The 22,429-nt window shown below is 45.8% G+C and overlaps 1 protein-coding gene across 1 annotated transcript; it reads left to right on the forward strand.

Moving 5' to 3' along the window:
* The first annotated feature begins 420 nt into the window (after window positions 1-420).
* On the forward strand, window positions 421-15,582 carry LOC115191428 (tripartite motif-containing protein 16-like). Its single transcript, XM_029749279.1, has 6 exons — window positions 421-1,032; window positions 1,456-1,551; window positions 9,788-10,021; window positions 14,493-14,652; window positions 14,778-14,837; window positions 15,074-15,582. Exons 1-6 carry the CDS (start codon window positions 436-438, stop codon window positions 15,580-15,582), a joined length of 1,656 nt encoding a protein of 551 aa, XP_029605139.1. The 5' UTR covers window positions 421-435.
* Window positions 15,583-22,429: the final 6,847 nt, after the last annotated feature.

Consider the following 22,429-nt stretch of genomic DNA (forward strand, 5'->3'; position numbering starts at 1 on the left):
CTAAGAACAGCCCTTAGCCGTGGTACTGTATAATAACCATATATCACACCTCCTCAGGACTTATTGATTCATTACAACACATAGGTGTATTATAAGGCATTATAAAGGTCATTAAAATAATGATACATACGTACTTCATAGAAACTGTTACCCTTCATATATTCTAACAACTCACATTTTAAGATTCATTATGTCATTTGTTCCATGTTAAGTGCTCTAACCTTGGAAGAAAATTATTTGTCTCCCTCTTGCTGTTGCATGCAGTTCCTCTCTCTCTCTCTTCCTCCATTCCTCTTACCCCTCCCTCCCTCTTTATAACCCCACCCCTCTGGCAGAACCAGGAAGTCCCTCCACTTCACAAACTCTCTTCTGAGGAAACGAAACTGATCTGATTCTCTCTGTCGTCTGTCTGTGTGAGAGTGAACAACCGTCCAAATGGCTCAGCAGGGAGTTCTGCTGGACCAGGACCAGTTCTGCTGTTCTGTCTGTCTGGATCTACTGAAGGAGCCGGTGGTTATTCCCTGTGGACACAGTTACTGTAGGAGCTGTATTGAGGACTGCTGGGATCAGGATGTTCTGAAAGGGGTCTATAGCTGTCCTCAGTGCAGAGAGACCTTCACTCCAAGGCCTACTCTGAGGAAAAATAACATGTTGGCTGAGGTGGTGGAGAAACTGAAGAAGACAGGAGTCCAGGCTGCTCCCCCACCTGCTCTGTGCTATGCTGGACCTGGAGATGTGGTGTGTGATGTCTGCACTGGGACCAGAAAGCAGAAAGCCCTCATGTCCTGTCTGGTGTGTCTGGCCTCTTACTGTGAGACTCACCTCCAATCGCACTATGAATCTCCTGCTTTGAAGAAGCACAAGCTGGTCAAAGCCACCGCACAACTACAGGAGAAGATCTGCTCTGATCATGACAAACTGCTGGAGGTTTACTGTCGTACCGATCAGCAGTGTATCTGCTATCTGTGTACAATGGATGAACATAAAGGCCACGATACAGTGTCAGCTGCAGCAGAGAGGACTGAGAAACAGGTAAGACCAGAACAACTTGTTGGTGACTGTCTGATAAACAAAGAATTAAAGATACAGTAGGAACTAAGGCTGTTTGAATATAAGATCATTCAAATGAAATGGATCCACAAATATGAACACAGACCTTGAGTATATAGATATGTTAACCCAGATTCTCCAAATGTATCACCATTTTCTAAAGTCAAACACTATTATCATTCTGAATGGCCTTTTATGAGTCCAAAGTTCAGTCTCAACCCCTTGATACATGTAGTCCTACCATAAAAACTATAATCATTCACATAGCAACATAATATAATATTGCAAAGGGACTTCCTCAGGATTGTAGACCTTACTCTCTATGGGCCCTATGTCACATTACTATACTATTGATCTACTGGAGAAATACAGCTTGATAGGTCATTGAAGAGTGATTCTCCACAGAGGCAGCTGGGGATGAGTCAGCAGAAGGTCCAGCAGAGACTCCAGGAGAGAGAGAAGGAGCTGAAGGAGCTCCAACAGGCTGTGGAGTCTTTCAAGGTGAGTATTGTTGACCAGAGGAGACACACCATTTCACATCTCTCTTCCAATCAGAGAGAGGGAGAGGGGTCCCTCTCCAATCCCACTGACCCCACTGTTGGGAACAGGCTGTCTGGACCCCTTTCAGAGAATAGACTGTTTAATGTCACCGACAGGATATGAACCCAGGTCTATCTTTGGAGAAACCAACATATTGACCATTACACCAAGAGAACATTCCCTATTGGGCCGACACTGATTTAGAAGTCGCAGGCGGGGCTACCTCATCACATAACCATGAGTAACCATGACTGTCTCATGTCCCCTATACATTAACATGGAAGCTCTCTCTCTCTCTCAGTTCAATTCAAAGATCTTTATTGGCATGGGAAACATATATTTACTATGCCAAAGCAAGTGAAGTAGATAATAAACAATCATGAATGAACAGTAAACTTTACACAAAATTTATTTTCAAAAGAATAGAAATATAAAGCATAGAACAAAACCCCAAAACATTAAAACACACAAAACAAACACCCCACGCCTGACCATGATGACAAATAACCCCTTTACTGGTCAGGACATTTAAATCAACATCTGTATGTGTCTTACTAGTGGAGGCAGGTGAGATGCCTTTGGGTATACGGCGTAATAAATTGTCATTATCTTATTGGGTTGCAAGGCTGTGAGGTTGAGCATCCCACTGCTACTGTTCTAGATGACTGTTGGGAATATACTAGTAGACAAGGCAGTGGTTTTGGTTGGACAGTTGTAGGTATTTATGTTATTATGGAGAAATGAGAGAATGGGTGTAATAGTGAGATTCTGCTGGGTCCCAGCACATTCAGGTGTGGAAGGGATGAAATTGTAGACCAGTTATCTAAAATAGCTTTACTACAAGATATAATATATATTAATGTTCCACTGGGTAGAGGTGAGGACAAATGTAAGATCAGAGACATTTTGATAGATGTGTGGCAGAAGAGATGGGACTCTGAGCACAAGGGACGGCATTTATATGTCCTCTAAAAGGTCGTTGGACCAAGATTCAAAGGTCAGATTAGGAAGGAAGAGGTGGTGTTTACTCGATTGTGCTTAGGACATTGTACATTGAACTGGTCCTTACATCTGGTTGGCAGCATGTGAATGGTTTGTGTCTGGAGGGTATTGTCAATGAAACGGTGGAGCATGTGTTGTTATATTGTTGTAAGGATGTTGAAGAGAGGGAAAGTTTGAAGTGTAGGGTCATTGAGGTTGGATGGGGTCGGGGGGGGGTTGGAAGGGATTTGGGGGATGGGGGAGGGTCTATTAGAAGTTAGTAGGACTCTTTTTTATTTTCTCAGAAGTACTGAGTTAGGTAGGAGGATTTAGAAATGGTGTAAACCGTGATTGAACACACTCCAGCACAGTAGGTGGCGCCATGCACCTTTAACGTTGGTTTGAGGACCACCATTATATCATAGAAGAAGAAGGTGTTGTGTGAGGGTTTTGTGGTTCCTGAGGAGGGCTACTATTCTTTTTGCGTATTTTCTAGTTGTTAAGGGTTTATTTATTGGTTTCCACTGTTTATCGGTTAGAGTTGAGGGGGGAGTAGAGTAGTTTGTTTGGGAGGTGTGATGTCCTCAACCGAGTGGAGAAGAAACGCTGTCTCTTCAGGTGCGTTCTGGAGAATGGTGTGGAGGAATTATTGATCATGGTCGGTGAACAGGTGGGAGAGGAACATATACACTCTGTATCCAGAATGAACAAGGCGGTGGTTGTGGTAATGTAAAAGGTGAGTCTTGTTGCCCGGCTAGTTACCAGTATGATTTATGTGAGGGGTGTGTTGGTGCCGATTTCGACAAGAGTAGTGGTGTCTAATCTGCCACCGTATGAACAGATCCATAAAGAGTTGGTTGGTTTTGGTTGGGTGTCTCTTTTCGTAGGCAAGTGTTTGTTTCTTAACTGAATTCAAGGTTAAACAGGGGAGGGGTGGTACACAGGGTTTGTTTAGGGCAGACAAGCACGATCAGCCAGATAAATCTAGTTCACTGCATCCGCAAAGGAGCCCAGTTATATAATATTACCATGTGTCCCAGCTGTTTGCCGTAGTTTTGAAGTAAACGCGAAAAAGCGGGGCTTGTTTTAGGTCATGTCTCACCCTGCCAGCTCCTATTAGTTGTATTGAAAAAACAGGTCTAATTTTAGGTAATGTTTCACCCTGCCAGCTCCTATTAGTTGTATTGAAAAAACAGGTCTTATTTTAGGTCATGTTTCACCCTGCCAGATCCTATTAGTTGTATTGAACAAACAGGCCTTATTTTAGGTCATGTTTCACCCTGCCAGCTCATTTTAGTCGTATTGAAAAAACAGGCCTTATTTTAGGTCATGTTTCACCCTGCCAGCTCCTTTTAGTTGTTTTGAAAAAACAGGCCTTGTTTTAGGTCATGTTTCACCCTGCCAGCTCCTATTAGTTGTATTGAAAAAACAGGTCTTATTTTAGGTCATGTTTCACCCTGCCAGCTCCTATTAGTTGTATTGAACACTGTTGCACCAACACACCTTCTGAAAGTTCTATTCCCAGTCCATTGTTCTGCATCACAATGTCAGCTTTACTATTGTTATCAATGAGACCAGCCCGCATCAACTTCGCGGTACACACTATCAACAGCCTGTGAAACATCAGGGCGCCAAATTTGAAACTATTGTCATAATTCAAATTTCTCAAACATACAACTATCTTACACCCTTTGAAAGATAAACATCTCCTTAATCTAACCACGTTGTCCGATTTCAAAAAGGCTTTACGGCGAAAGCATAAAGTTAGATTATGTTAGGACAGTACATAGACAAAACATTACACACAGCCATTTTCAATGCAAAGACAGGCGTCACCAAAAGCAGAAAACCAGCTAAAATGATGCACTAACCTTTGACAATCTTCATCAGATGACACTCCTATGACATTATGTTAGACAATACATGCATTTTGTTCGATCAAGCTCATTTTGTTCTCCAAAAACAGCATTTTACAGTGGCGCGTGACGTTCAGAAAATGTATTTCCCCCAAAACTCTCGGTGAACAGCACAACAATCTACAAAAATACTCGTCATAAACGTTGATAAAATATTAAACTGTTATTCAAAGAATTATAGATTAACATCTCCTGAATGCAACCGCATTGTCAGATTTCAAAATAACTTTACTGGGAAAGCACACTTTGCAATAATCTGAGTACTGTGCTCAGAAAAATACACTACGCAATACAGATAGCCGCCATTTTGGAGTCATTTAAATGAATAAATAGCATTATAAATATTCACTTACCTTTAATAATCTTCATCAGAAGGCACTTCCAGAAATCCCAGGTCCACAATAAATGTTGTTTTGTTCGATAAAGTTAATAATTTATGTCCAAATAGCTCCTTGTTGTTCGCGTGTTCAGTAAGCTACTCCAAATGTAGGAAGTGCGCCCAAAATTTCACGACTAAAAGTTTTTTAAAAAGTCTTTAAGTTCGTTCAAACATGTCAAACGTTGTATAGCATCAATCTTTAGGGCCTTTAGAACGTGAAACTTCAGTAATATTCCAACTGGACCCATGCTATGTCTTGAAAAAAGTTTTGGAACATAGGTCCCTTCTCACGTGAATGCGCACAATGAACTGAAGTGGTTTTCTCAGTGACCTGCTTCCCAGCCTTCTTGTTCGGTCTGTGTTTGCCGCAAAAGGCAAAAAAAAAGACTGTTGACATCTAGTGGAAGCCTTAGGAAGTGCAAAATGAACCCTAACTCACTGTGTGTCAAAAAGGCAAGGACTTGGAAAAAAATACAGGCACCAGATTTTCATTTCCTGCTTGGAATCTTCTCAGGCTTTTGCCTGCCATATGAGTTATGTTATACTCACAGACACCATTCAAACAGTTTTAGAAACTTCAGAGTGTTTTCTATCCAAAAACCACTAATAATATGCATATTCTATTTTCTGGGCCAGAGTAGTAACCTGTTGAAATTGGGTACGTTTTTCATCCGGCTGTGAAAATACTGCCCCCGAGCCCCAACAGGTTTTAACCTTGTAGGTTTACCTCAGGTAACTTATTATTAACTAGGTTACAGCTACTTGGTGAGGAAGCTCACTGTTCACCTGGTTACACGTTGTAGTGACCTACAGTGTTAGTGACTAGAAGAGATGGTTGGTGCAAAGCCATCAAACGTTAAACATGTTTAACCATATTTTTTTTCAGAAAAAGGTTTAAAACCTAAACAAAACGTATGTCCCTGTCCTCTTTTTCAAGATGTGGCCGATTTAAACAGATGTGTTGTTTCTAAATGGCTGCTGGGTAATATGATAATCGTTGAAATCTGTTGGTTCATAGGCATCAAATAGAGAGAATGCTGCGCAGGTTCACTGAGTTGTAAACCAAATGGATAGGTGGAGCTCATTGATTTGTAGCTCTGACACAGTTTCTACCTCAGATTATGAGCCTATCAAGTGTGGTGAATGAGGTATGTAGTACCCACAGAAGACCACAGGGAGGAGCAAGAGAGCTATAAACCCATACAGTTTTTCTCTTTAAATACCCTGAACCTAACAATCAATCAAATATATTTATGAAGCCCTTTTTACATCAGCAGATGTCACAAAGTGCTGTACAGAAACTCTAAACCTACGTATAACCTATTTTAGCCTGAACCCTAATTCTAGGGTAGGGTAGCCTACAACTATTTTAGTAATAATATTATGTTAGTAAATACCATTTTAGTACTAAATAACATTGGTCATTTTTTTAATAAAACCTATCTAAGCATTTGCTTTTTATTAGTTATTTTATTATATTTATTATTGCAAGGCAGAACACTTGATAAACAGGACTCATTTGTTTTATATGTTAAATGTGGTTTGAACTGGGTGACATAGTAACCTCTATGTGAAAGTCCAGCAATTGGCGTGGGATAGGTGGGGCAGGTTTGAGACTGATCTCTGGAATTAAATACACTTTATTTCTCAGCTGCCTCACCAATGTCTTTATGTGAATTAATAACTTTTAATTGGTAAATATTTCCAATAGATGGCAGCATACGACCACTAAGCATCAGTTATAGGCTACAAGCAGCAATATGATTGACATAAAATAGCATGCAAACAAAGACTATATGTCCCATGATTTTCTAAAATGGTCACTCATTACTTTACAGTTAGCTATATATCTCTTGTTTGTCCTGTGTTGCTTTTGGGTGATCAAAACAATATTAACTATAGCAGGTATTGAACCCTGGTCAAGTAACCACTAGTCAGATGTGCTGACCTCAACCCTAGTAAACATGCATTATAACATCATGTTAATATGTCATGTTGGGAGTAAACAGCCTCGGAATAGAAAAGACGATGCATCTTCCAGCCCGACAATAAATGACATCATGCAGCCCTCACGGTTAGTAAATTTACCTCAACATGCCCCTCTCTTGTGGGAGAAGGCAGAGTGCTCGCTGCTCGCAGACGGAACAAGCTTTTGGAGGGGCTTGTTGAGTTGGATACTTGTACTTGACCTAAACTAATCTGAACTGTCTTATGCTGCCTTCTATTGGAATTATTTAGCAACTGCAGCAGTACTGAATACAGTGGATATTTTAATTACTCAGAATTGAAAAAAAAGTAGGAATTACTCAGACTGCCTACTGTCTCTCTCTGGTATTTCGCAGCTGACTCACCAATGTCTTTAAGTGAATTAATAACTTTTAATTGGTAAATATTTCCAATAGATGGCAGCATAAGACCATGAAGCATCAGTTATAGGCTACAAACAGCAGTATGATTGACATAAATTAGCATGCAACCAAAGACTATATGTCCCATGATTTTCTAAAATGGTCACTCATTACTTTACAGTTAGCTATATATCTCTTGTTAGTCCTGTGTTGCTTTTGGGAGATCAAAACAATATTAACTATAGCAGGTATTGAACCCCGGTGAAAAAAACAGCAAACAGCAAATCGCTCTAACCACTAGGCTACCTGCTGCCCAGCCAAATGTACTAACCACTAGACTACCTGCTGCCCGGCCAAACGCTCTAACCACTAGACTACCTGCTGCCCGGCCGAACACTCTAACCACTAGACTACCTGCTGCACGGCCAAACGCTCTAACACCTAGACTGCCTGTTGACCGGCCAAACGCTCTAACCACTAGACTACCTGCTGCCCTGCAAAACGCTCTAACCACTAGACTACCTGTCATCTCTACACTCTAACCACTAGACTACCTGCCACCTCTACACTCTAACCACTAGACTACCTGTCACCTCTACACTCTAACCACTAGACTACCTACCACCTCTACACTCTAACCACTAGGCTACCTGCCGCCTCTACACTCTAACCACTAGACTACCTGTCACCTCTACACTCTAACCACTAGACTACCTGCCACCTCTACACTCTAACCACTAGACTACCTGTCACCTCTACACTCTAACCACTAGACTACCTGTCACCTCTCCACTCTAACCACTAGACTACCTGCCACCTCTACACTCTAACCACTAGACTACCTGTCACCTCTACACTCTAACCACTAGACTACCTACCACCTCTACACTCTAACCACTAGGCTACCTGCTGCCTCTACACTCTAACCACTAGACTACCTGCCACCTCTACACTCTAACCACTAGACTACCTGTCACCTCTACACTCTAACCACTAGACTACCTGCCACCTCTACACTCTAACCACTAGACTACCTGTCACCTCTACACTCTAACCACTAGACTACCTGTCACCTCTACACTCTAACCACTAGACTACCTGCCACCTCTACACTCTAACCACTAGACTACCTGCCACCTCTACACTCTAACCACTAGACTACCTGTTACCTCTACACTCTAACCACTAGACTACCTGTCACCTCTACACTCTAACCACTAGACTACCTGCCACCTCTACACTCTAACCACTAGGCTACCTGCCTCCTCTACACTCTAACCACTAGACTACCTACCTCCTCTACACTCTAACCACTAGACTACCTGTCACCTCTACACTCTAACCACTAGACTACCTGCTGCCCTTTGACAGAGGTCTAGTTTACGTTTACATGTGAGTCATTTAGCAGACACTCTTATCCAGAGCCACGAGGGTTAAGAGCCCAAATCTGCCTAAAAGAGGTGATTTACAGATTTTTCACCTAGTCTGCTCGGGGATTCGAACCAGCCACCTTTCAGTTACTGCCCAACGTTCTTAACCACTAGATTACAAACCACTAAATGTTAAACACAAAGTCAAATGGTGGTAGATAAATGGTAAGCTGGTTAAATAAAATACTGCTGTTATAACTTTCAGACTGCCATTGTTTTGGGGAAATAGGGACATGTCTATTTCTCCAATTATCTGTAATAGATGTATTTATTTTAATGGTTTGAAGTTCTACACCATTTTAATCAGGATAACCTATTATTTTTAATGATGGAAGTTTGAGCAGCTTAATTATGGTTTTTCTGTTTATTTCACTAAATATCTCACAATGTGTAAATTTAGATGTTTTCAGGTCAGACACCATTTTATCAGGAGAATCTCCTCTTTCTAATGACATAAGGTTGGGCAGCGTCCTCTGCTGTCATCGATCGCTAGACCAGAAATAGTCAGAAGTTGCCCGTTTTTTCCTACTTCCTGGTAATGCAGACATAAACACACGGCACCATCGAGGTGTGGATGTTTACTTTTCTACACCAGTTGTTATTTTTCAGTTTGGTCCTAAGAACAGGTTTTAGTGGTCAAATAAGAAGGTAGACATTTTTTGGTGCCATTTAGGGGAAATGGAATTCTAAGGATCATTCCAGTCAGAAGAGGCTCTGTGAAGGTTCGTTTCAATTCATTTGCTATGGCCTCGCTAGTGTTCCAGCTCAGACAACGTTCTTTGGCTGTTTTGACTCGTTCTATTGTCCAGCCTACTAGGACTCAGGGGACAGAGGCTGGGTCTAGCTCTGCTACGGGGCAGGCTACTGGAGGGGGGACCAGGAGGGAGGAGAGTAGAGCAGGGCCAAGCGGTGTTCTGTACCTGCCTGTCCAGGAGGGGGGACAAGGCCTGGTGGACCTGGAGAGCAGGGTGGCAGCGTTCTGACTCAATAAGGTGCAGAGGCTACTGTACCTACTGTCTCTCTCTCTCTCTCTGTCTCTCTCTCTGTCTCTCTCTCTCTGTCTATCTCTCTCTGTCTCTCTCTCTCTGTCTCTCTCTCTCTCTGTCTCTCTCTCTCTCTCTGTCTCTCTCTCTCTCTTAACAGCGCTCTGCACATGCAGCAGTGGAGGACAGTGATAAGATCTTTACTGAGCTGATCCGCTCCATTGAGAGAAGGAGCTCTGAGGTGAAGGAGCTGATCAGAGCCCAAGAGAAGGCTCAAGTGAGTAAAGCTGAAGGACTCCTGGAGCAACTGAAGCAGGAGATAGCTGAGCTGAGGAAGAGAAGCACTGAGCTGGAGCAGCTCTCACACACAGAGGATCACATCCATTTCCTCCAGGTAACTAAACTGCCTTGTTACACGTGATATGAAATTAACTTAATGTGAAACTATTCATCTCAATCATTACGTTGTCCTGTCTGTCTCTCTCTCTCTGTCTCTCTGTCCCTGTCCCTCTCTCTCTTTGTCTCTCTCTCTTTGTCCCTCTCTCTCTTTGTCTCTCTCTGTCCTTCTTTGTCCCTCTCTCTCTTTGTCCCTCTCTCTCTTTGTCCCTCTCTCTGTCTGTGTCCCTCTCTCTGTCTGTGTCCCTCTCTTTGTCTGTGTCCCGCTCTCTGTCCCTCGCTCTCTTTGTCCCTCTCTGTCCCTCGCTCTCTTTGTCTCTCTCTGTCCCTCTATCTCTCTGTCCCTCTATCTCTCTGTCCTTCTTTGTCCCTCTCTCTCTTTGTCCCTCTGTCCCTCTCTCTCTGTCCCTCTCTCTGTCTGTGTCCCTCTCTCTGTCTGTGTCCCTCTCTCTGTCTGTGTCCCTCTCTCTGTCTGTGTCCCTCTCTCTGTATGTGTCCCTCTCTCTGTATGTGTCCCTCTCTCTGTCTGTGTCCCTCTCTCTGTCTGTGTCCCTCTCTCTGTCTGTGTCCCTCTCTCTGTCTGTGTCCCTCTCTCTGTCTGTGTCCCTCTCTCTGTCTGTGTCCCTCTCTGTGTCTCTCTTGCTCTCTCTTTGTGTCTCTCTCTCTCTCTCTGTCCCTCTCTCTCTCTTTGTCCCTCTTTGTCCCTCTCTGTCTCTGTCCCTCTCTCTGTCTTTGTCCTTCTTTGTCCCTCTCTCTCTTTGTCCCTCTCTCTCTCTGTCCCTCTCTCTGTTTCTGTCCCTCTCTCTGTTTCTGTCTGTCTCTGTCCCTCTCTGTCTCTGTCCCTCTCTCTGTCTTTGTCCTTCTTTGTCCCTCTCTCTCTTTGTCCCTCTCTCTCTTTGTCCCTCTCTCTGTTTCTGTCCCTCTCTCTGTTTCTGTCCCTCTCTCTGTTTCTGTCTCTCTCTCTCTCTTTGTCCTTCTTTGTCCCTTTCTCTGTCTTTGTCCTTCTTTGTCCCTCTCTCTCTTTGTCCCTCTCTGTCCCTCTCTCTGTTTCTGTCCCTCTCTCTGTTTCTGTCCCTCTCTCTGTCTCTGTCCCTCTCTCTGTCTCTGTCCCTCTCTCTGTCCCTCTCTCTGCCTCTGTTCCTCTCTCTCTCTCTTTGTCCTTCTTTGTCCCTCTCTCTCTGTCCTTCTTTGTCCCTCTCTCTCTCTTTGTCTGTCTTTTTGCCTCTCTTTTCCCCCTCTCTCTTTGTGTCCCCCTCTCTCTCTTTGTGTCCCCCTCTCTCTCTTTGTGTCCCCCTCTCTCTCTGTGTCCCCCTCTCTCTCTGTGTCCCCCCCTCTGTCCCTCTCTCTCTTTGTCTCTCTTTGTCCCTCTCTCTCTTTGTCCCTCTTTGTCCCTCTCTCTCTTTGTCCCTCATTGTCCCCCTCTCTCTTTGTCTCCCCCCTCTCTCTGTGTCCCCCTCTCTCTCTGTGTCCCCCTCTCTCTCTCTGTGTCCCCATCTCTCTCTCTGTGTCCCCCTCTCTCTCTCTGTGTCCCCCCCTCTGTCCCCCTCTCTCTTTGTCTCTCTTTGTCCCTCTCCCTCTTTGTCCCTCTTTGTCCCTCTCTCTCTTTGTCCCTCTTTGTCCCCCTCTCTCTTGGCTCCCCCCCTCTCTTTGTCTCCCCCCCTCTCTTTGTCTCCCCCACTCTCTCTGTGTCCCCCCCTCTCTCTGTGTCCCCCTCTCTCTGTGTCCCCCCCTCTCTCTGTGTCCCCCCTCTCTCTGTGTCCCCCCCTCTCTCTTTGTCCCTCTTTGTCCCTCTCTGTTTCTGTCTGTCTCTGTCCCTCTCTGTCTCTGTCCCTCTCTCTGTCTTTGTCCTTCTTTGTCCCTCTCTCTCTTTGTCCCTCTCTCTCTTTGTCCCTCTCTCTGTTTCTGTCCCTCTCTCTGTTTCTGTCCCTCTCTCTGTTTCTGTCCCTCTCTCTGTCTCTGTCCCTCTCTCTGTCTCTGTCCCTCTCTCTGTCCCTCTCTCTGCCTCTGTCCCTCTCTCTCTCTCTTTGTCCTTCTTTGTCCCTCTCTCTCTGTCCTTCTTTGTCCCTCTCTCTCTTTGTTCCTCTCTCTTTGTCCCTCTTTGTCCCTCTCTCTTTGTCCCTCTTTGTACCTCTTTGTCCCTCTTTGTCCCTCTCTCTCTTTGTCCCTCTCTCTCTTTGTGTCCCTCTCTCTCTTTGTGTCCCTCTCTCTGTTTCTGTCCCTCTCTCTGTTTCTGTCCCTCTCTCTGTTTCTGTCCCTCTCTCTGCCTCTGTTCCTCTCTCTCTCTCTTTGTCTCTCTTTGTCCCTCTCTCTTTGTCCCTCTTTGTCCCTCTCTCTCTCTTTGTCTGTCTTTTTGCCTTTCTCTTTGTGTCCCCCTCTCTCTCTCTGTGTCCCCCTCTCTCTCTCTGTGTCCCCCTCTCTCTCTCTGTGTCCCCCCCTCTGTCCCTCTCTCTCTTTGTCTCTCTTTGTCCCTCTCTCTCTTTGTCCCCCTCTCTCTTTGTCCTTCTTTGTCCTTCTCTCTCTCTTTGTCCCTCTTTGTCCCTCTCTCTCTTTGTCCCTCATTGTCCCCCTCTCTCTTTGTCTCCCCCTTCTCTCTGTGTCCCCCTCTCTCTCTCTGTGTCCCCCTCTCTCTCTGTGTCCCCCTCTCTCTCTCTGTGTCCCCCTCTCTCTCTCTGTGTCCCCCCCTCTCTCTCTGTGTCCCCCTTTCTCTCTGTGTCCCCCTTTCTCTCTTTGTCCCTCTCTCTCTTTGTCTCTCTTTGTCCCTCTCTCTTTTTGTCCCTCTTTGTCCCTCTCTCTTTGTCCCTCTCTCTCTTCGTCCCTCTTTGTCCCTCTTTCTTTGTCCCTCTTTGTCCCTCTCTCTCTTTGTCCCTCTTTGTCCCCCTCTCTCTTTGTCTCCCCCCTCTCTTTGTGTCCCCCCTTTCTCTGTCTCCCACCCTCTCTCTGTGTCCCCCCCTCTCTCTGTGTCCCCCTCTCTCTCTGTGTCCCCCTCTCTCTCTGTGTCCCCCTTTCTCTCTGTGTCCCCCTTTCTCTCTGTGTCCCCTCTCTCTCTGTGTCCCCCTCTCTCTCTGTGTCCCCCTCTCTCTCCCTCTGTCCCTCTTTCTCTGTGTGTCCCCCTCTCTCTCTGTGTGTCCCCCTCTCTCTCTGTGTGTCCCCCTCCCTCTCTGTGTGTCCCTCTGTCCCCCTCTCTCTCCCTCTGTCCCCCTCTCTCTCCCTCTGTCGCCCTCTCTCTCCCTCTGTCCCCCTCTCTCTCCCTCTGTCCCCCTCTCTCTCCCTCTGTCCCCCTCTCTCTCCCTCTGTCCCTCTCTCTCTGTGTGTCCCCCTCTCTCTCTGTGTGTCCCCCTCTCTCTCTGTGTGTCCCCCTCTCTCTCTGTGTGTCCCTCTGTCCCCCTCTCTCTCCCTCTCTCCCTCTCTCCCACTGTCCCCCTCTCTCTCCCTCTGTCCCTCTCTCTCTGTGTGTCCCCCTCTCTCTCTGTGTGTCCCCCTCTCTCTCTGTGTCCTCCCTCTCTCTCTGTGTGTCCCCCCTCTCTCTGTGTATCCCCCCCTCTCTCTGTGTGTCCCCACCTCTCTCTGTGTGTCCCCAACTCTCTCTGTGTGTCCCCCCTCTCTCTCTTTGTCCCCCTCTCTCTCTGTGTCCCTCTCTCCCTCTCTGTCCCTCTCTCCCTCTCTGTCCCTCTCTCCCTCTCTGTCCCTCTCCCTCTTTGTCCCTCTTTGTCCGTCTCTCTCTTTGTCCCTTTCTCTCTTTGTCTCTCTGTGTCCCCCTCTCTCTCTGTCCCCCTCTCTCTGTGTCCCTTTCTCTCTGTCTCTCTCTCTCTCTCTGTCCCTTTCTCTCTCTCTCTCTCTCTGTCCCTCTCGCTCTCTCGCTCTGTCCCTCTGTGTCCCCCTCTCTCTCTGTCCCTCTCTCTGTCCCTCTCGTTGTCCCTCTCTCTGTCCCTCTCTCTGTCCCTCTCGCTGTCCCTCTCTCTGTCCCTCTCTGTCCCTCTCTCTCTTTGTCCCTCTTTGTCCTCTTCTCTCTTTGTCCCTCTTTGTCCCTCTCTCTCTGTGTCCCTTTCTCTCTGTCCCTCTCTGTCTCTCTCTCTGTCCCTCTCTCTCTCTCTCTCTCTCTCTCTCTCTGTCCCTCTCTCTCTCTGTCCCTCTCTCTCTCTGTCTCTCTCTCTCTCTCTCTCTCTCTCTCTCTCTCTCTCTCTCTCTCTCTCTCTCTGTCCCTCTCTCTCTCTGTCCCTCTCTCTCTCTCTCTGTCCCTCTCTCTCTCTCTGTCCCTCTCTCTCTCTCTGTCCCTCTCTCTCTCTGTCCCTCTCTGTCCCTCTCTCTCTTTGTCCCTATTTGTCCCTCTCTCTCTGTGTCCCTCTCTTTTTCTCTCTCTCTCTCTGTCCCTTTCTCTCTCTCGCTCTCTCTCTGTCCCTCTCTGTCCCTTTCTCTCTCTCTCTCTCTCTGTCTCTCTCTCTCTCCCTCTCTCTCTCTCTAACTCTCTCCAGAGTTATCAGTCTCTCTCCAGTATCAGTGTATCTTCAGACTTACCCAGCATCGTTGTCCGTCCTCTTCAGTACTTTGGAGATGTGAGTAAGACTGTGTCTGAACTGAGAGAGAAACTAGAAGACTTCCTTAAAGGAGAATGGACCAAGATCTCCACTACAGGTGTGTTGAAAACAATAAGAACATCAACTTTAGACCATTGAAAGTTCCCTACTAGTCATATACATGTGGAATATGGTATGATGATAACATTCCCTCTCTCTGTCAATGTGTTTGTGTGTCTGTAGTGAATATAGTGGATGTTTTACTGCCTCCAGAGCCCAAGACCAGAGAACAGTTGTTACAATGTGAGTCTCTTTATTGTGAAGTAACTAACAGTCTCTTTTTACTGACACTCCTAACAATCCCTCTAGAAATATATAGCAATAGTCGATCTAATCAAAGACTGGGTATCTATCTGACTCCTCATATTTCTCTGATTTGATCTCTGCTGTGCTCTAATCAAAGACAGGGTAGATACAGTATCTGACTTAACTTATTGTTCTGACTCCCCTCATTGGTCTCTGCTCTGCTCTTCTCCCAGATTCCTGTCAGCTCACACTGGACCCAAACACAGCACACAGACACCTCTCTCTGTCTAAAGGGAACAGAAAGATGACCAATACAGACCAAGTCCAACCATATCCTGACCATCCAGACAGATTCACCAACTACAGGCAGGTTCTGTGTAGAGAGGGTCTGTCTGGACGCTGTTACTGGGAGGTGGAGTGGAGTGGTGATGTTTATACAGCAGTCTCATATAAAGACATCAGCAGAAAAGGGTCAGATAATATATTTGGATTCAATAACAAGTCCTGGAGTTTACAGTACTATAGTGGTGGTTATTGGTTCAGACACAATAATGCTGTGACTAAAGTATCAGGCCCTCAGTCCTCCAGAGTAGGAGTGTACCTGGATCACAAGGCAGGTACTCTGTCCTTCTACAGTGTCTCTGACACAATGACCCTCTTCCACAGAGTCCAGACCACATTCACTCAGCCCCTCTATCCTGGGTTTTGGCTCAATGGTACTGCTGAGCTGGTTAAACTGTAGTAGGGTCCACATAGATACTAGTCATGCTGGTGTAGTCTATAGCTGAGCTGGTTAAACTGTAGTAGGGTCCACATAGATACTAGTCATGCTGGTGTTATTTACATTTTTACATTACATTTTAGTCATTTAGCAGACGCTCTTGTCCAGAGCGACTTACAGTAGTGAATGCATACATTTCATTTTCATTTCATACATTTTTTTTTTCTTCGTACTTGGCCCCCCGTGGGAATCGAACCCACAACCCTGGTGTTGCAAACACCATGCTCTACCAACTGAGCTACGGGGAAGGCTTATCTAAAGCAGAGCTGGTTAAACTGTAATAGGGTCCACATAGATACTAGTCATGCTGGTGTTATCTAAAGCAGAGCTGGTTAAACTGTAATAGGGTCCACATAGATACTAGTCATGCTGGTGTAGTCTATAGTTGAGCTGGTTAAACTGTAGTAGGGTCTACATAGATACTAGTCATGCTGGTGTAGTCTATAGCTGAGCTGGTTAAACTGTAGTAGGGTCCACATAGATACTAGTCATGCTGGTGTAGTCTATAGCCGAGCTGGTTAAACTGTAGTAGGGTCCACATAGATACTAGTCATGCTGGTGTAGTCTATAGCTGAGCTGGTTAAACTGTAGTAGGGTCCACATAGATACTAGTCATGCTGGTGTAGTCTATAGCTGAGCTGGTTAAACTGTAGTAGGGTCCACATAGATACTAGTCATGCTGGTGTAGTCTATAGCTGAGCTGGTTAAACTGTAGTAGGGTCCACATAGATACTAGTCATGCTGGTGTAGTCTATAGCTGAGCTGGTTAAACTGTAGTAAGGTCCACATAGATACTAGTCATGCTGGTGTAGTCTATAGCTGAGCTGGTTAAACTGTAGTAGGGTCCACATAGATACTGGTCATGCTGGTGTAGTCTATAGCTGAGCTGGTTAAACTGTAGTAGGGTCCACATAGATACTAGTCATGTTGGTGTAGTCTATAGCTGAGCTGGTTAAACTGTAGTAAGGTCCACATAGATACTAGTCATGCTGGTGTAGTCTATAGCTGAGCTGGTTAAACTGTAGTAGGGTCCACATAGATACTAGTCATGCTCGTGTAGTCTATAGCTGAGCTGGTTAAACTGTAGTAGGGTCCACATAGATACTAGTCATGCTGGTGTAGTCTATAGCTGAGCTGGTTAAACTGTAGTAGGGTCCACATAGATACTAGTCATGCTGGTGTAGTCTATAGCTGAGCTGGTTAAACTGTAGTAGGGTCCACATAGATACTAGTCATGCTGGTGTTATCTAAAGCAGAGCTGGTTAAACTGTAGTAGGGTCAACATAGATACTAGTCATGCTGGTGTAGTCTATAGCTGAGCTGGTTAAACTGTAGTAGGGTCCACATAGATACTAGTCATGCTGGTGTAGTCTATAGCTGAGCTGGTTAAACTGTAGTAGGGTCCACATAGATACTAGTCATGCTGGTGTAGTCTATAGTTGAGCTGGTTAAACTGTAGTAGGGTCTACATAGATACTAGTCATGCTGGTGTAGTCTATAGCTGAGCTGGTTAAACTGTAGTAGGGTCCACATAGATACTAGTCATGCTGGTGTTGATGGTCCGCAGATGTGATGATTCATTCTACTCTTTTTTTATCTACAATGATTCAACTGATTTGATCTTCAGATGTTCTGAATTAAAATACAAATTCAATGTATTTATATTTATTTAAGTGCAATGTGTTAATCTTTTACATTTCCATGAATAATGATGTATGGTGTTGATGTATATTGGTTGTCATTCAGAACCATTGATATGTTTTCTCAGTTGGTTCTCTGTCTCTATGTAATTCTCCTCAGTATCATTGATCAGCTTGTAGGCTCGGCCCTAATTGATGTGTTCTCTGTCACCTGGAGCTGCATGGAAAATGGTCCAGGAACAAAAGGACATTCAGGACTAGTCAGCCCACTACAAGCTGGAATCACTTACTTTCTACTAAAGTATATGGTCTGGTTTCCCAGACATAGATTAATCCTAGTCCTGGACTAAAAAGTATGTTCAATGTAGATGTCCACTAAACCGGCCCTAAATGTGTCATCTTTCATCCTCCCATACTGCTCAGTCCAGCAACATTAAACCTGTCCAGCAGGTGGTGCTATTGACCAAACAATAAAACCAGCAGATATCTTGACTTGCCACTCAGTATATCAGTAATGTTCAGAATAGTACTTTAATATCATTGGAGATTGATGGTCTTTTTAATCCACTATCCAGAGTCAGGAACAGATGAAGTTAGGTCTGCTACTGTTCAGTGATTAAATATGATTTATGGTGATGGGAAATAACAAATACAACACTAAACTTCATCTAGTATTTTTTTTCCTTTGTTATTTATTCCAAGGTGTGTCTTTAACTTGTAAATGGATTGTGTGGAGGTGAGCTAGTGGTGTGGGTGAATATTCCAGTTGTGTTTAGGCATCTTCATGTCTGACATCCCCCAGTTCTGTTCAGACCCAATGAACTGGGTCACATTCTAAATGGTGACTTGTATTGATAGTCCATACTGGACCTAACTGTGGTTAACCAGACTGGAGGGGTTCTGATCACATATTCCCTCATCTCCACAACTTTACCTGATGTTCTCTCTGCCTCTCTCTCTACCTCTCTGTCTTCAGCGGCGGTCTGCTGTCCAGAGCCTCCAGCGGCGGTCTGCAGTCCAGAGCCTCCAGCGGCGGTCTGCAGTCCAGAGCCTCCAGCGGTGGTCTGCAGTCCAGAGCCTCCAGCGGCGGTCTGCAGTCCAGAGCCTCCAGAGGCGGTCTGCAGTCCAGAGCCTCCAGCGGCGGTCTGCAGTCCAGAGCCTCCAGCCGCGGTCTGCAGTCCAGAGCCTCCGGCGTTGATCCACGGTCCGGTTCCTCCTCCGTCGATCTATGGTACGATTCCGACGACGACAATCTATGGTTCAATTAGACAAAAGCGGAGGGATCAGCGGGTGGAGCGGGGGCTATGCCCCGAACCGGAGCCGCCACCATGGGTAGATGCCCACCCGGACCCTCCCCTATAGGTTCAGGAGTCCTCACCTTTGGGGGGTACTGTCACGCCCTGACCTGAGACAGACGTTTTATTTCCTCTCTTTTGGTTTTGGTTAGGTCAGGGTGTGGGGTGGGCATTCAATGTCATGTATTTCTTTATGTTTGGCTGAGTATGGTTCCTAATCAGAGGCAGCTGTCTATTGTTGTCTCTGATTGGGAATCATACATAGGCAGCCTTTTCCCCACCTGTATTGGTGGGTAATTATTATTTCTGTGTGTGTTTTGTGTGCGCCTCAGTTGCGTCACTTTAATTTCTGTTTATCTGTTTATTATTTTGTTTGGGTTCCCTACAATAAAGGATGTGGAATTACCGGCACGCTGCGCCTTGGTTGATTTACGACAGGGAGTTTGAGGACAGTGATCGTGACAAGATGTTATGCAGCAAATGATTTAAAATAAAGTGAACAATGTATCGTTCTACACAACCCCCAATACCGGGGTTAATGCAGAGCTCTACACAACCCCCAATACCGGGGTTAATGCAGAGTCTGTGCTAAAAATGGAGCAAATCATGAGTCATGTAAGACATACGGGCGAGAATCTGCAATGGACACAACTGGTATCCAGTCTTGTGGACGATTCTGAAGAACTAGAAACATCCTTGTCTAAGATTTTTGTTTATTTTTTTGAAACACCATTTAATTGTAACATGTATCATATTTGTTGTTTAAATACTTATATAATGGATGTGTGTGTCTTAAAAATTCAGCGATACAAGCCTGTAAATGTAAACCAAGTATACAAGGTGTTGCATGCATGGGTCATTGAGAAAACGGGTGCTAATATCCTGCTACGTATCCTGAAGTGGATGGATGCGTAATACTTAATGTTTGCAAAAATAAAAGGCAAAATGAAAATGAAATGTTCTCGTTATTTAAAAGGGGCTCATTAATGTTAATGTACATCAGAGAGGCAAGAAGGATGGCGGAGCAGATGTTGAAAAACATTTATTATACCCCCTCTAACCCTGGGTCTTATGGGGGGATGGAGAGGTTCCAGAGAGCTATAGCCGAAGAAACAGGTAGCAGGTTAGGCGCTGCTCAAGTGAATGAATGGCTAGCAGAGCAGGATGATTACACTGCATAAACCTGTGCGAAAACAATTTCCATGAAATAGAGTTTTTTCTACTCATCCCTTGTCCCAGTTTCAGGCAGATCTATGTGACATGCAGGCCCTTGCAGATAAAAATGATGGAAATCGCTACATGCTAACGGTTATAGATATTTTCTCTAAAATAGCATTTATAAGGGTCTTAAAAAATAAGAGTGGGGCTGAGGTGACCCGGGCCTTTGACTCTATCTTGAAGGAAGGAGGAGCAGCCAAGAAAGTGCAGACAAACGGCAGTAAATAATTTTTTAATAGTACTTTTCAGAAACTCATGAAGATGCACAATACCGTACATTTTGCTACAGGTTCAGATTTGAATGCTTCAGTTGGTAAACGCTTTACCAGAACTTTGAAGGAGAGGATGTGGAAATACTTTACGGCTCACAACAGCCATAGATTTACATTTACGTCATTTAGCAGAAGCTCTTATCCAGAGCGACTTACAAATTGGTGCATTCACCTTATGATATCCAGTGGAACAACCACTTTACAATAGTACATCTGTATCTTATTTTTTTTGGGGGGGGGATAGGGGGGTTAGAAGGATTACTGTATCCTATCCCAGGTATTCCTTAAAGAGGTGGGGTTTCAGGTGTCTCCGGAAGGTGGTGCTTGACTCCGCTGTCCTGGCGTCGTCAGGGAGCTTGTTCCACCATTGGGGTGCCAGAGCAGCGAACAGCTTTGACTGGGCTGAGCGGGAACTGTGCTTCCGCAGAGGTAGGGAGGCGAGCAGGCCAGAGGTGGATGAACGCAGTGCACTTCTTTGGGTGTAGGGACTGATCAGAGCCTGAAGGTACGGAGGTGCCGTTCCCCTCACAGCTCCGTAGGCAAGCACCATGGTCTTGTAGCAGATGTGAGCTTCAACTGGAAGCCAGTGGAGTATGCGGAGGAGCGGGGTGACGTGAAAGAATTTGGGAAGGTTGAACACCAGACGGGCTGCGGCATTCTGGATGAGTTGTAGGGGTTTAATGGCACAGGCAGGGAGCCCAGCCAACTGCGAGTTGCAGTAATCCAGACGGGAGATGACAAGTGCCTGGATTAGGACCTGCGCCGCTTCCTTGGTAAGGCAGGGTCGTACTCTGCGAATGTTGTAGAGCATGAACCTACAGGATCGGCTCACCACCTTGATGTTAGCGGAGATCGACAGGGTGTTGTCCAGGGTCACGCCAAGGCTCTTAGCACTCTGGGAGGAGGACACAATGGAGTTGTCAACCGTGATGGCGAGATCATGGAACGGGCAGTCCTTCCCTGGGAGAAAGAGCAGCTCCGTCTTGCCGAGGTTCAGCTTGAGGTTGTGATCCGTCATCCACACTGATATGTCTGCCAGACATGCAGATGCGATTCGCCACCTGGTTATCAGAAGGGGGAAAGGAGAAGATTAATTGTTTGTTGTCTGCGTAGCAATGATAGGAGAGACCATGTGAGGATATGACAGAGCCAAGTGACTTGGTGTATAGCGAGAATAGGAGAGGGCCTAGAACTGAGCCCTGGGGGACACCAGTGGTGACACCACGTGGTGCGGGGACGGATTCTCACCACGCCACCTGGTAGGAGCGACCTGTCATGTAGGACGCAATCCAAGAGTGAGCCGCGCCGGAGATACCCAACTCGGAGAGGGTGGAGAGGAGGATCTGATGGTTCACAGTATCAAAGGCAGCAGATAGGTCTAGAAGGATGAGAGCAGAGGAGAGAGAGTTACCTTTAGCAGTGCGGAGAGCCTCCGTGACACAGAGAAGAGAAGTCTCAGTTGAATGACCAGTCTTGAAACCTGACTGATTTGGATCAGGAAGGTCATTCTGAGAGAGATAGCAAGAGAGCTGGCCAAGGACGGCATGCTCAAGAGTTTTGGAGAGAGAAGAAAGAAGGGATACTGGTCTGTAGTTGGTGACATCGGAGGGATCGAGTGTAGGTTTTTTGAGAAGGGGTGATACTCTCGCTCTCTTGAAGACGGAAGGGACGTAGCCAGCGGTCAAGGATGAGTTGATGAGCGAGGTGAGAAGGTCTCCGGAAATGGTCTGGAGAAGAGAGGAGATAGGGTCAAGCGGGCAGGTTATTGGGCGGCCGGCCGTCACAACTCACAAGATTTAATCTGGAGAGAGAGGGGAGAAAAAGGTCAAAGCATAGGGTAGGGCAATGTGAGCAGAACCAGTGGTGTCGTTTGACTTAACAAACGAGGATCGGATGTCGTCAACCTTCTTTTCAAAATGGTTGACGAAGTCATCCGCAGAGAGGGAGGAGGGGGTGAGGGGGAGGAGGATTCAGGAGGGAGGAGAATGTGGTAAAGAGCTTCCTTGGGTTAGAGGCAGATGCTTGGAATTTAGAGTGGTAGAAAGTGGCTTTAGCAGCAGAAACAGAGGAAGAAAATGTAGAGAGGAGGGAGTGAATAGATGCCAGGTCCGCAGGGAGGCTAGTTTTCCTCCATTTCCGCTCGGCTGCCCAGAGCCCTGTTCTGTGAGCTCGCAATGAGTTGTCAAGCCACGGAGCAGGAGGGGAGGACCGAGCCGGCCGGGAGGATAGGGGACATAAAGAGTCAAAGGATGCAGAAAGGGAGGAGAGGAGGTTTGAGGAAGCAGAATCAGGAGATTGGTTGGAGAAGGATTGAGCAGAGGGAAGAGATGATAGGATGGAAGAGGAGAGAGTAGCAGGAGAGAGAGAGCGAAGGTTGCGACGG

This window comes from Salmo trutta, chromosome 4, assembly GCF_901001165.1.
Source record: "Salmo trutta chromosome 4, fSalTru1.1, whole genome shotgun sequence".
Taxonomy (NCBI): domain Eukaryota; kingdom Metazoa; phylum Chordata; class Actinopteri; order Salmoniformes; family Salmonidae; genus Salmo; species Salmo trutta.